The sequence below is a fragment of the Vanessa atalanta genome, chromosome 7 (assembly GCF_905147765.1).
Source record: "Vanessa atalanta chromosome 7, ilVanAtal1.2, whole genome shotgun sequence".
Lineage (NCBI taxonomy): Eukaryota > Metazoa > Arthropoda > Insecta > Lepidoptera > Nymphalidae > Vanessa > Vanessa atalanta.
Window position 1 is genome coordinate 5,373,217 of NC_061877.1, and position 15,191 is coordinate 5,388,407.

At 28.7% G+C, this 15,191-nt stretch overlaps 2 protein-coding genes across 2 annotated transcripts in view; both read left to right on the top strand.

The window, feature by feature from the left end:
* Positions 1–326: 326 nt before the first annotated feature.
* On the top strand, positions 327–5,187 carry LOC125065197 (ras-related protein Rab-27A). Its single transcript, XM_047672697.1, has 5 exons — positions 327–715; positions 943–1,010; positions 1,553–1,667; positions 1,794–1,990; positions 3,004–5,187. Exons 1-5 carry the CDS (start codon positions 560–562, stop codon positions 3,107–3,109), a joined length of 642 nt encoding a protein of 213 aa, XP_047528653.1. The 5' UTR covers positions 327–559; the 3' UTR covers positions 3,110–5,187.
* A 2,537-nt stretch (positions 5,188–7,724) lies between these two features.
* LOC125065140 overlaps positions 7,725–15,191 on the top strand; it is a 56,040-nt gene continuing 48,573 nt past the window's right edge. The window contains exon 1 of the mRNA XM_047672604.1: positions 7,725–7,978. The gene's annotated coding sequence lies outside the window, so the exon portion shown is untranslated. The remainder of the gene's footprint in view (positions 7,979–15,191) is intronic.

The following is a 15,191-nucleotide window of genomic DNA, read 5'->3' on the forward strand; positions in this document are numbered from 1 at the left end:
TTTTTATTTTTCTTTAGAAAGAATAAAAAAATAAAATAAAAAAAAAACGTTTTTATAGAATTTGAACTTACACAATGAAAATATACAAAAATAATAATAAAAACGCATCCTCATTGTTTTATAACCTGGGAATTGGGATATAGGTACATGATGCACGAAGTTATATTACTTAACATTTTTGTAAATAAGAATCTTAATAATACTTTACATATGCTTAGGATAATAATAAACAATTTTCAGTTGGCTTTTATGGAATTTATTTATTTAGATGTTGTAGCACTACAAATTGACATTAATGTTAATTGTCAACTTCAGAATTATCGATTTTAAGAGTTCATTAAAAATAAGTTTTAAACTTCTCTGAATCTCTGGTATTTCAAATTGTAAACATTACAATATAGTAATGTGTAATCAATAAAACAAAATGTATTATAAGGTAGATGTTTAAAATGATTACTTTTATATAGATATCTATTGTGTTGTATGTTTCCATGAAGTAGTTAACTACATATTGAACCGGCTATACGAAAATATGCTACAAAAAGTTTTCGGTATCTAAATGGTCACCAATATGGACTACGATTATCTAATAAAACTTCTGTGCGTCGGAGATTCCGGAGTTGGAAAGACGAGTTTTTTATATAAATACACTGACGGAGTTTTTCACACACAGTTTATTTCAACAGTTGGGATTGATTTCAGAGAAAAAACTGTGGTAAGCAATTTCAATTCTATTATTCGACTAAATCTTATAAAGTCCGATACATTTTTGATATTAACGAAGTCCGTTATTCCCGTTTATGAAACTAGTAAAGTTATTTTTGTGTGTTAGTATTATATATTTTTATAATACATGTACCTATCATTTATATTTGTTTTATACATTTATAAAACAAAGCTCATGAAATTATTTATTTTAGCATAAGTATTATTTAATTACAGATATATCAGCAGAATACAAGACAACACCGTGTACATTTACAACTATGGGACACTGCAGGACAAGAAAGGTATAATTATTTATTAAAGTTTACTAATATAGATAAAATTATTTTTATTTGTATATAATATATTGATACAAAAGTTTTACTTATGTAGAATATACTTTAAGTAATTATATTCTTTGTTCATAATATATGTATAATGTATATAAAGCTTATATAGTAGAAAATTGTTAGGAATTGTGTACATAGATTATTATTTATCTAAGTAATAGCACCATTTTAATACTTCATCAAGCAAATGTACAAATATAAGCTTAAAAGAAAATTCCTTGTAATTGAACTGTTAACAGTCCAATTTGATGTTTTTGTTTTGTGTGTTTTTGTAGTTAGGATATCTTAAAATGTACTCAGTACATACATTATAATATGAAACGGTAATATGCTGTGATTGATAAGTAAATAAAATTCTAATTTTGTCCACACAAAATCAGGCTGGCATCTAATAGCCTAAATAAAAAATCAATAATGTTTGTCTTGCTTAAATTTGTCAAATATTTTAATTTGTTTTTGAAATATCTAGAGTAAACGAAGTATTTTACATATTTCAGATTCCGAAGCTTGACAACAGCTTTTTATCGTGATGCAATGGGATTTTTGCTGCTCTTTGATTTGACGAATGAAGCCTCATTCTTGGAAGTACGGAATTGGATAGAACAGTTAAAGGTATAATAAATATTTGTTTTTTTTTTAAATTTAATAACAATTCAGTAAATAACCTAATTATATTGGTGTAATATAATTTACCTTTGGTATTTTTTTTTTAATAATTGCTATTCAACTTTTTTTTAGACACATAGTCTCAGTGATGATCCAGACATTGTACTATGTGGTCATAAATGTGACCTGCAAGAGAAACGCTTAGTAAATCAAAATCGTGCCAGAGAATTTGCCAAAAATTACAATTTGCCATACTTGGAAACTAGTGCCAAAACTGGTCAGAATATTGACCGTGCTATTGAGATTCTTCTTGACAAAATTATGTACAGGTGAGCTTACTACACTATATAATTTAAATTGTTAGTTAAGAACTTCATGCCTTATAGATATTGTTTTATTTGTATGATTATTATTTTGGTTAAAGAGCACAATTAAATTACAATAAAATGCTTTAGAAAATTATTCACCAACCAAGTACACTAGGGTGGTGTGGTGGATTATGGACCAAGCCATCCCCAAATAATCTTAACATGCTTTTGCTTTTTTTTTAAACTTTTTAGACATTTTTGCTATTTTGTCTGCATGGGTCGAGTGATGAAGTCTACTAGTTTAGGTCGTCAGTCATTAGGTATAAAAAATTACACTATGTCCTTGGAGTTCACGCTTGCTTCATACCAAATTTGATCAAATTCGCTTTATAGGTTTTGCTGTGAAAAAGCCACAAACAGACAAAAGTTAATTTTGCATCTGTAATATTAGTATCGATAATCTTTCTATATAATTAAAAGCTTTTTTTCAAATCGGATTTACAGATGCTAAGTTACTAAGTAATGTGTTACCTACCTTTAATTTAAATAACAACCTCACTGCCAAAACACAATCTTTTTACAACTCCATAAATTAACCAATGTGTTGTATTTTGTATACCATAGGTTAGTCAAGATCTCAATCAATTAAGTAAGGTCAATTTAATGCCTAAAGTTGTCATTATTTTTATCGGTGAAAATTAAATATTAAGGCTATATTTTTAAGATAATTGTGAAAATATTTTACTGGCAAATTCGGTTTAACTAGTTCGTAACAACAGAATTGTATATTTCTGAACTCGATATTAGAAGTTCTGATTAGAATACCTGCATAAATTTCAAGAAATCTACATTTGCCATCATCATGAAGCAGATTAATAGAAATCATGTTGGAGAAATTGGATTTGGATTGGATTTATTTAATTAACACTTGTTACATCAAAAGTCGTAATTTAAAACGCTACAAATTTATAAGTATAGATTTAAAAGTATGATTAATTTTTAGTATAATCATCAATGTAATGTGTTGTTCTTAGAATGGAAACATCAGTGGAATACGCAATGCTTTGCGCTTCAGGGCGACGCCGTCAGTCGCTTCAAAGACTCCAAGCGAAGCAGGACAGAAAACTATGTTCCTGCTAGAACAGTGTCAACTGTGATTTTGATACATCCCTTTTTACATTTGAATTAACTTCAAAAATTTTTGATCTGAAATTGTCTCTATGAATATCTTGTATTTATCTATTAAGAGAACTAATGCCACAAGAGCTGAACTGCTTTGAGACTGATTTTTATTTATATAAGTCATTGAAACATTCCATTTCGTCACATTAATGAATAAATTGAGATTAATTGCCAAATAATATTGATTTCAGATTTCCTATTTCATTAAATTTTTTATATTTTATTGTTGTGTTAATTTGGAACTAAATGCCTACTTTTGTAAGTGTGTTCTTTGAAAGTGCAGGGTAAATTGTTCTAGTTACTTAAAAAGATATAACTATTGTTTGTTTCACCTTGTATAATGTAATGTGTAATATAATTTCTTGCCATGCACTTGAGTTTTTAATATGCACAAATTTATTATATTAGAATAGTACTTGCATTTATATAATATTTAAGAAGTTGAATTTTATGAAAATATAATTTCCGTTTACAACAGATTATAAAGAATTCTTGATATTTGTAAATTTTCATTCGAATAATACAAAAACCATATCATGAGTCTTATACATGTTACCATAATTATTTAAATTAATATTATTAATAATTAAATTGTTAGTTATACACGTGAATATTTATTATGTAATATTTATAGTTGTATGAAATTTATAAAATTATATACAAAGCGTACAGCTTTTATCAAGATTTATCTATCGTATAATATTTGTCTTAATATTATATTATACAAATGTTCAAATAAACATTTAGAATTTTATGAAATTTCAATTTTTGAAGAATTGTAACTTAGTATCTATTTTTACATGACACAGGATATTGACAGTTTGATGAATGTCTACTGTGATTGGACTTGGCCATTCGTCTACCTCCTGAACTACATTTAATGACAATTTTTTATTCAATATACAGAGTTAAGATCGTCGTATAATTATCGTCATGCTTTTTCCCTCATCTCATTTATTAAGGTTATATATGTATAACCTTTTAAACCCCTTTTATATATACTTTTTTATATATTTTTATAGTCACACGCTAAGGTGTGTACCTTAGCGTGTGACTATATGATAAGGAATTGGCAGAATTACGTCAGGTAATCTGCCTATCGCCAACTCTCCTTGCTTTAAATGATGAATTAGCCCCTCAACATAAGCATGGAGATGGATTTAAGTTGACTCTTACGACATCCATAACATGTGACAAGGTTGGCTTTCTTCATTCTGCTATTCCCACACAGTATTATAAATTATGCCATCCATCCAGTGATTACTGGTTGATGCAAACACAGATAGGTGTTTTTTTTAAGTGGTTTCACATGTACTGATTTTATGGGAGAATTATATTTGACAAATTAAACTAAATTAAATAGTACATAAATTTCAAAACTTATATATTTTAAGGAGTAAATTAGGTAAATACATAAATGTTAAAATAAAATATTTTTAATTTTTTACACCAACCACACCATGATTAGAATAAAAAAAAATCTATTAGGATTTCCGACAAGAATTCTACATAAATGTTTGTTTTTATATACTTTAATCATCCCCTTACTAGCCCTTAAGTAGATTCATGCCAGGTTCTCGACGTATTTCGTTTCAATACCATTTTAAAGCCACTTAGAGTCTTACCAATAAATAAATTGATATGACCCACGCTATGGCAGTACCTGGCTGTACTTGTTGATCTTAAAATGTCTACAAAATATTCCTCTTTGTTTTATTAGTAATGTGGTCCCTTAGAGCTACACCTGTTTCCCTTCTTCCCCAAGCAGTCCAAGCAGCGTTGCATAAATAACGGTCTGGTGTATAGATCAACCAAACTTAACTGTATACGTATCTTAATATTTATGTGAATGTTTATTTAAAGTTTTAAAACCAAGATTTATATAAGTATAACATAAATCTGTTTCTAAATTAATAAATGAACTCCGATTAACTAAAAATAATTGAGATTTTATGTATGTTAAGAATTTAAAATACAATAATTTTAATAAATTCTACAAAAATTGAAAGAGAATTAAAATTATGCTTTGATTTTCGTGTTGTCTTAACTTTACTATTTGACCAAGTCACTAGTTAAGTGTGTGTCAATTTTGTGTACAATCAGCTATACGAATAATGTTTTAAATGTATTTCAATTATAATGTAAAAAAAATAATTTGTTGTTTTATTTTAATCGAGATTAACAGAAAACCGCGTGAATAAGATGTACGTGTAAAATTATTTTATATGTACAATCTATTCGCGCGGTTTTCTGGGCATAAAAAAATATATTTTATTTATGAAAAGAATACCATATTAAATAATATAACTGCTTATTTTTATCTTAAATTAACAAACCATACAAGTTTTCATATTACATGTTATAGTTACAATATACGAGCGATGGGTTGCGACGTATTGACGCCGTAAAGTTGTTTAAACTTATAATAATAATAATTGCTTAGATGCTGCTGTTTATCACTCAGCCATATAAATAAATAAATGTATTCGGTAATGTTAGGGATTATAATGGTACCCCAGTACGTATTTCAATTGTCGACATTAATAATGAACTCCGACCTTTTTTGTAATATAACATATTTTTTAAATAAATAAATGTAATTGAAACCTATTCCCAATTCCTCGACAGCCAATAAAACAACCAACGTTAATATGTCATCACGAATAAAACAAGACGGGTAGTCTGGAACCCGATAAAATAGGTACAGGATTTGCTAGGAAAATAAATTTACCGTAGACGGAGGCGCTAGGAACAGCTATTTTATTAGTAAAATTAATATCATGAACAAATTTGCACACATTAGTAGATCTTATATATGATGTCAATTAAACACATTTTTTTTTAAGAATTCAAAATTTATTGACACTTTTTCTGCCTCCGATTTTAACTTGACCCTTATAATATATAAAAAAAAAAGTTAAGACAAACAATATAGGTAGAAGGTCTACTGTTAGTGTCGAATATAATTCGAATCTGGAAATTTAATCGCCCGTATTATTCTGCCCCACCTCTTACCTTTACGCGTTTATTCGAATATATAGTAGGTAATCTTTAAAACCATATACCGAAATTACAAATTGTGTAAGTATATACAATTTGTATGTATTCAATTGTATGTATGAGTTTGTTGTACAATAAACGATTAGAATGAGTACCTATGTCATTCATTTCGATAATAACACTGTGAGGCAAACTAAATACGAGTATACCTAGATGTAATCCCAATTTTTAACATTAAATGGTCACTGACATAAAAAAATGTAATATAACATCTAGGTACCTGTTGCCCGTAGCTTCTCTCGTATAACCCTTAAGGTTGGTCGTCAGGTAGTCCTTCCTTGAAGTTCAAGCTCAAGTTCAAATTTCATTTAGGTTCAGTGGACAGACAGTTACTTTCGCATTCATAATATTAGTAAGTATAGACAATATTTTTCATTTTTAAAATATAAACTAAGTGTATATTTTTTGTTGTACTTCATGTTATTTTAATAAACTAGCGTATTCCTTAATTTTTTCCAGATTATGTATTTTCTTTTATTCGAACTATTACATAATTTTTACCTATAAAACGATGAAGCCCATTTGTAAATGTACCCGCTATATATAAAAATAAGTATCTTAAATAATACAGCATTAATAAAAAGCATTTCATATAGCTTAGCGTATGAATATGTCCGAAACGATCTTATATTAACTGAATTATAAACGCAATAATTACTACATATTTGTTTTTATAATAAAAATACAAAAAAAGACCTTTTATTAAAAATTACATTTAATTATTAACTTAGTCGTAGAGTATACACATTAAACTCGTATGTATTTAATATATCTGCATATCACCAAGATATCAACTAAGAATAATCATTCATCGTTATAACCCGAAATCCGTGAAGCTCGATATTAATTTATTGTCAGGCGTTATATTTACACTATCTACGTTACGTTGTGATGTGGCGCGTGTATTGCATAACGTGATTAGATTACCCATGAATTTAGCTTAAAGTCAGGGGTTGGTTGTTCACCTTACTGCAATCACCTCTATCTCTAAATCCCTAAGCACACGTGATGTATCCGCTTGCAGCATTTAATTTTATTCATACACTTTATTGTAACTCTTTTTACTACGCGGTTAAAGTTCAAATTAGTATGGCGCAGTGTGATAAACTTGTTAGGCAATACAATGCAATTTTAAATAGACCTTGTTGCAAGGCCGCAGTGCACAAATTGGTCCAGAATCGAAGGATCGTTCCCCCATCGCTCTCAACGCGCAGCCGCCAGAGTTTACGCGTACGTCACACTAGCGCTTATATTCTGAAATCCACTCAATCTTCATTTAACTATCGTATTGGTTTCTAATCTTTATTTATTACGAAAAACCTTTATTTATATATATAAAACTGTATACAAAATATGTTAATATTAAAAATCCATCAACTTTTTCTGTTCCAAAATAAGTGCGCCCTGAAATTCAAACCAGCACTGTGATGTTGGTGCCGTTCCGAACCCTACTTCACACGAAGCTAGCTTCAGGGTGCTAGTCAGTTTGTTTATGTATTGAAAGACAACAGATTGTGCAGCCGGCTTCGTGAGCTTCATATAGCTAACTCGTGTTTTGTAAGACGCGGCGGCATGAATTGAGCAGTAGCGTATGTAGTCGCGGTTTTTATCTCGATATACTCGCTGAAATTACACGATATAAAAACTCGTTTTGTGCTGTGTTGTGCTGTCTTTAACTCTAACAAGGTTTTTTATCTTCCTTGATAGACGTATATAGACGTAACAGGCGGCGTAATTAAAAGAAAAGGATAACATCCGCATTTCGAGGTACGTACCAAAAAAAAATGTATACATTCAACTTTACACAAAACTGAACCAAAATTCTATTCTATACTTAGTGAAAATTGTATTATTAAAGATAAATATTCATATATATTTATTAAAAAATATTACCTATACTAAATCCTTTAGTTATAAATAAATTGATGTATGAAATCTTTTTGGAGTCTATTGTTGGCATGGGGTAATCATTATAGTTGGAATTAATTAAGTGGGGATCAAATGTCTTAGAATTGTGTTAATTAAGTCTTATTGGAAAATTAATTATTTTGATTTTATGGTTTCTATTAGAGTCTATAAATGAGGTAACGAGTATATTATGACAAAAAATGGTTGTCATTACTTTTTATAAAATCTTTTTATCAATTATTACAATACAACGATATTGTGTTAAGACAAATTATTCGTAATCTTTTTTAATGTCAGGGATAAGTGCTTAAATTATTTAAATAAGAATATAGACAGTATATAATTGAACTTCACATACTATGCAAGTTGTTATAATATTTAATTTTTTAATGAACATATAGTTTCTTCTATTCTATCTCTTTAAGAGGTTGAGTTTTATTTTTCGTGTTAAAAAGATATAATTCTGTGCTTTCTATGTAAATAATATCAACTTTGCTTTGGTACAATTGTATACGTACACATTGATTTTGATAAAATTTCGATTAGAGCCGGTTGTTATAAATGGTATAGTAATTATTAAAATATTCATATCATGTATTTTATAGTAATGCAGTACTATAATAGAAACCCATTATAAAGAAAGCCGAAAAATGGTGTAGAATCTGTATGACGGATAAGCGCATTGGTCAATTACGTTGCGGGTATGGCGATGCGATCGTTCTGCATTAAACGTTACTAAAAAGTTTTATTAGACAATAATAAGAAACAACGACGTGTTTTAAAATTAAGTTCCTAAATTGAAATTGAAATTATTGAAAGTACGAATGAAATCAAACAAGTGATATCCAAAAGATAGACGAATGTTTCTTATATTTTTAAATCTTTCGATGTATGATCAAAAGAATTTAAAAAATCCGTGATTATAATCTTTTTAACCTTGTAAATATATAAAGGAAACAAAAACATTCAATCTGCAAAATAACTTATTTCGTAATTGAAGTTATTTTACAAAAAAAAAAAAAAATTGTATGACCATAACTTTAAGAGAATTAAAGTGAAAGTAAAAAAATCATGCTGATGTGATCTCATTTGTTTTAATCATAATTGGTCATGAGGTCGATGTCTCTACAATCATCATCATTGTCCCTACTATTAGAGTGATTAACGCAACTGCATTCTGAACCCAATTAAAATAATTATAGCTCTAAAATCTTTTCTGCTGGTTCAATACTAATTACTATTGCATGTTACATGTTATTTAAATCTATGGAGCCACTTAAACTTACTGATACAAAAATGTGCTTAATTATTTAGGATATTAGCTCTCCAAAACAAATTATGTCTGAATATGTCATAGATATATTCGTAGACGAATTACGAAAAAGTAAATTGTAAGAGTTAAGTGAAGTAAATCTAGTACTAGCACTTTCAAAGTGAAAATTGCTATACCAAATATGTATACAGATTATAGTTGGTCTAGTGATTAGCTCATAAGGCTGCAGATCTTGTGATCTTAGGTTTTATAGCCGGGTCGGGCCAATAAAGTTGAGTTTTTCTGCCAAGAAATCCGAAGCAAATCCAAGCAGCTGGAAGCTTGGAAGCTGGCACTGTTTACACTATCGTGCCTCGGAAAATGCAAGAAGCTGTTGGTTTTGTGCCTGAACTCTCTTCGGTCGATTTTATGTCGAATTTCCATGTCATCGAATTATTACAGCAGTTGAATAGAGAGAGAGAGCACCTGTGTTTGCGGATACTCGAGCACTTTGATATCTTATGTATAGTTGGATATTTTCCGTTGAGAGTGGTTTTAAATATGATTTCATCTACCATTTTAAACCAAATTTAACAAAAAAAAAAATTAAGCTTGAAATTTATGTTTTGAATCCGCAATGTAATTAGAGTAGAATAACCATAATTATTTTAATTGGTTTTATTTCACCCCACCAAAATTCGAATCAATTTCTTGAGAATTTAAAGTCACAAAAATTCGTGATCTGTTCTTGAATTAAAAATGCTAAATTCTTTTTTAATTTAACCCCAACTAAAAAACTTCTAACTTTTAAACTTCCGTAACTTAGATTTAGTAATCCTTGGGTATTATATAATCTCTTGGACATTGAAAATATAGGGTATATTATATATAAGGCATAAGGCAATTAGGATTTGCATTATCAGAATAATTACATTTGCAGAATAACCAAACGAGCTTTTTTAAATAAACAAGCATAATTATCAACGAATAATTAAAGAATATTTGTTTTAGAGATTCATAAAATGATTGATTGAAAAAAAAAAAACTGACTTATATTTCACACCCGCCATTATTTCACCACAATGTTAGTAAGATAAAGATATAGATTGAAAGGTAAATTCAATAATTTCATTTTGAGGCTAGACAAATATTATTGATTTTCGTCTAATTCGTTTTATTATGTCAGTTCAAGCTCCCACTGGTATATACTGTACTGATACTGATGAGTCTAAACTATAATTTTTGTCTTTAGTAATAAAATTTAAACATCCTGGATAAAAAAATTATATCGAATTCTTAGTTTATGACATGCTTAAATTTGTAATAAATTATATATTAAAGTTACAGTTTGTAGGTATTATTTAACTTATATTAATATTTTTAATATACCATAATCATTTGTATTATTATTTTTCATCATAAAATACTTTAATAATTGCGATTGGCAATAAACGTCGTAACTAAATGCTTTTTGCCACTAAATGTACGTGCTTTTTGTACGACGAGAGACACGCTCCGGCTTTCCTTGAATTTACTTAATAAAACCCTCAACCATTAAACATGACCAACGGGATCAATATTATTCTTATATTTAAATAACGAAAATACTGCAATTGGAAATAGATTAAAAAAATAAGTCGATGTCTAATAACTTGACTGTTATATTTAATTAAAATAATTTAAAATAATTTCCATACAAAAATCATTAATACGCAGAGAAGCCACGTTGTCGCCGTTCCATGTAAAATCAGGTCAGTGTTTTTTTCTTCTCGTTAAACATGCTTTAAGCGCCAAATAAGTTTACATTTGTTGTCCTTATTCTAGAAATGTTCAAGTTCCATTACACTCAATTATTTTTAATTAATCTTAAGTACGTGCTCTTGTTAATTTCTTGTTTCCACGAGAGTGCTTTGGAGTTTCTAGTCGCTTTGTAGCTGTAACAATTAAATAATTCTAAGATCTATTTACAAGACTGCACCAGCGTTCGTTCATTGAGTTTATCGATTAGACACAACGTATATTTAATTTGAAAAGACAGTTGAGACTATTTCCCACTTTCATTTGTTTACAATTATGTCATTAAAACTTCGAAGCTCTGACTAAAAGCTTTTATTTAGTTTTTCCTCTTAGAATTTTCCAGTGTTACTTTGTACTTTTTTATGAAGTAGCACGTAGAAGTTTATTAATTTCATGCAGATTAAGATTGTAGAAGTCGTCTGTAACATCGGCATTTTATATTTGATTCGTTATCTTCGGTTCATAATAAAACTCATGTTTCAATCCCGCCCAGGTTTCGCACGGGTTTATAAATTAGAGAAAATTATGTGATATTAATATAATTTATACCCTATAGAGCTCAGTTATATTGTAAAAACAATGAATGCGATCATTAGTTCCCTCTTTATAATATTAAAATAGATTGTATTAAGTTTTAAGTAATATTCTTTAATTCTATCTTTTCATTTAAATAATTTATTTTTATTTAACCTTTAATATAGTTCAATATGATGAAGATTATATAAAAAAAGTTCTTTTCAACTCTAGGTAACTATTAGATAATAACCAGTTAAGTACTAAAAATATATATTCTTAGCATCATTGAAGAAACAAACAAGTTGGTTTTGTTAGTAAAAAAGTATTTTTTCAATAGTTTACACAGATCGGCACCCACACGATGGATGCAAAAATACGACCAACGTTTATAATATATTCCCGTTTCGCGATATAATATAAACAGTTTACTTTAAAAAATAGGGCAAGGATGAAGATTTGTGAACTGTTATCTGTTACCTGTATTTTTTTTTTTAAATAATCGTCTCAGCAATCGCGTTGGCCATGCCTTTAGTGTTATTATTTCTAGGAAGCATCATAATCTCAATTTTGGGATTGACTATAAAAATTATAATCGGACTTTGTAAACATTTTTCGTCACTGTATTTTTTTATATTTTCGACTTAGTACCTTAATTTAAAACTTAAAACGTTGTTTTAATGTGTTTTTTTTATTCATGTCGAATGTTGAAACGTCAATAGACCCAAGTACATAGAAACTGGACACATAGTTAGGATATTTATAAATTTTTTTCTTATATGTTTCAATATATTTCGAGATGGCCCATTGGTTAGAATGCGTGATTTTTTACTGAAAATTGCGGGTGCAAATCCAGGCCAGAACCGCTGCATTTTAATTTATATAATGTTTGTAATTCAACTCAGACTCGGCGCTAACGGAATACATGTTGAGGAAACCTGCATCTGTCGGATAAAAATCTGCTATATATATCAGCCAATCTCAATATAAGCTGCGCGATGGAATAAACTTCAAAACTTCTACTCAAATGGAGAAGAGGCACAAATCCAGTATTTACTCGGTATTCACAATTTGTTGTTTGATATTTTACGGTCATTAATAGCATGAAATAAGGACCACATGTTATAGATTTTAATATTCTTTTAATTGTAAATATCATATAGATATTACACCTTATTTTTAATATACGATTTTTTTTTCTATTTAAATATTTATTGATCATTACATTAATTATGTTATATTTTAAACATTCAACCTTGCTATGATAATGAAGATTCTGCGTTTCAATATCAGTTTCATCGTTCGCTTCCCTCTAAGTTGCTCAATTTGATTCCAAGCAGAACTTGCATATTAGATCATCTTATGCTTGTATTAATTATAATTTGTTGAACGAGTAACATAAGGAAGCTATTTCTAAGTAATATTCAGGTGTAGCACTTCATTACATACATTTTTGATTCATATGAATACTTAATAACTACTTAATATGAACATTTAATTTTCATTAATACCTATTCAAATATAATGATATTGGAAAATAGTTATTTAGTTTTCTAATGTAAAGTTTTGTTGTTCGTTGGCATCTCTGAATCTGAAAACAATCGCTGTATTAGACAATTCAAGCGTTAATTCTTATTTTTATTCAATACTGATAAGGATATTGTTAAAATAAATCACAGCCGTTAAAAAGTAGTATCCATAAGTAACCCAAAAATTATATAAATATTTAAAATTTAACGGAAATTAATTTCTTTCATAGAATTGTATGAGATAATTATTTAATTTTAGAATATTTTAGTTTGCAATTTGATCATTTTATATTTCTTTTGATAGTGATAATAATTATTGTTAGAAAGTAACAGCCCACAAATTTCCCACTGGTGGACAAAAGATTTAATGTTAGGCAGAATTATGAAACTTATTTCAACATGATTATGTAGTGGGTATGTGGGTTGGTGGATCTTTATTGCTAGCTTCTATCATTTAATGAATGATATAATCTCGCTAGGGATTTAAACAGAGTCATTTCAAATTGAAATTTACGAAGATACTCTGATAAGTAAGGTCCGGTAGAATAGTTTTACGATCCGGCAAAGATGTCGGTAACTGTCCGACGTTATCTACGGCTGACCTAACCCTTTTCTCTGTTCTATTTCAACTGAACGATGTGTGCTCTGCAAATATTACGATTAGGAAATTATCTGATTAATTTATTATAAAAAAATGAAAATAAAAAATACCGCAAACGAAATGTTAAACTCTTTATCTGTGCAAACTGAGTTTTCAATATATGTGTATGATGTCAAAAAAACATCATACATATAACACATAATGTAGAAAATGTTTAGCAATGAAATTTAAAATTTTACGTTTACAACATAAGCTTAGATGATAAGAATTAAAAAAAATGTATCTGTCAAATTAAAACTCGCTTAGTTTTGTATTTTTTTACAAAAAAAACTACTTAAGAGTATGTCCATATGGATTTACTTGAAAAATATTACGGTATTCACGAGCAATATCCCCAAAAAGTTTTATCAGCTGTCCAGTTTAACACCCTCGGCCGCACATGGCACCCTCTCAGCTCCCATGACGCTTGCACTCCACGCCCTTTAATCGATATATTTTGTTATCAAACTTTATGTTTTGGTTTCGATGTAAAAAAGGACAACTACATTGCTGTTACGTTACGAAAATTTACGCTTTTGGCATAAACTATTTTTAAATGTATGACAGTATGTCAGTCGCTTGTAACAATAACTCATAATGTTTTTGTTATATTTATCTTTTATTTAAGATTAATTTGCTTAATATATATTAATATACTATACACTGTAACATACTATTTGTAGCCAACTAAATGGAAAACAAACAACTATTGTACATATATTTCGCTTCGGATTTCGATGCTACACAAATGTTCTAGAAATTTCTTTTTCCGTATATGTACTTACTATCAACCCGCCCCGGCTTCGCAGGGGTGCAATGCTGATACTAAATATACTACAGAATGTCTTTATATACAACTTTCACAATTTTTTGTCATTAGACAATACAAACCGCTATGTCCCCTGCATTTTAAATCTGTAATATCTTCTAAAATATTCATTTAAATTATAAGATGTAAGTGACTATATTACTCTATATTAAATGCACAATGTATTTAAGATACTCAATTGGATAAGGATTAATGCTGTATTGCTTAAAATCGCTTCCTAAATAAACCATTATTTCTCAAAAAAGTAAAGGAATAAAAATGGTTATTGTGGATTATCCCAAAGAGATAGGCATATATACGAACGATCCTGGACTTTTTTGTAGACCTTTTTAAGGTGTACAATACTTTAGTAGATTATTTTGATCTATCTCGTAGGTTGCAGCCAGCAATTGCAATGTAAGCGCAAAAAAATGTTTTTATTTACCATAACCTATAAAGCCTCCTTTTGAATCTATCTATTAAAAAAACCGCAACAATATCCGATGCTTACTTTTAAAGATCTAAGTATACAC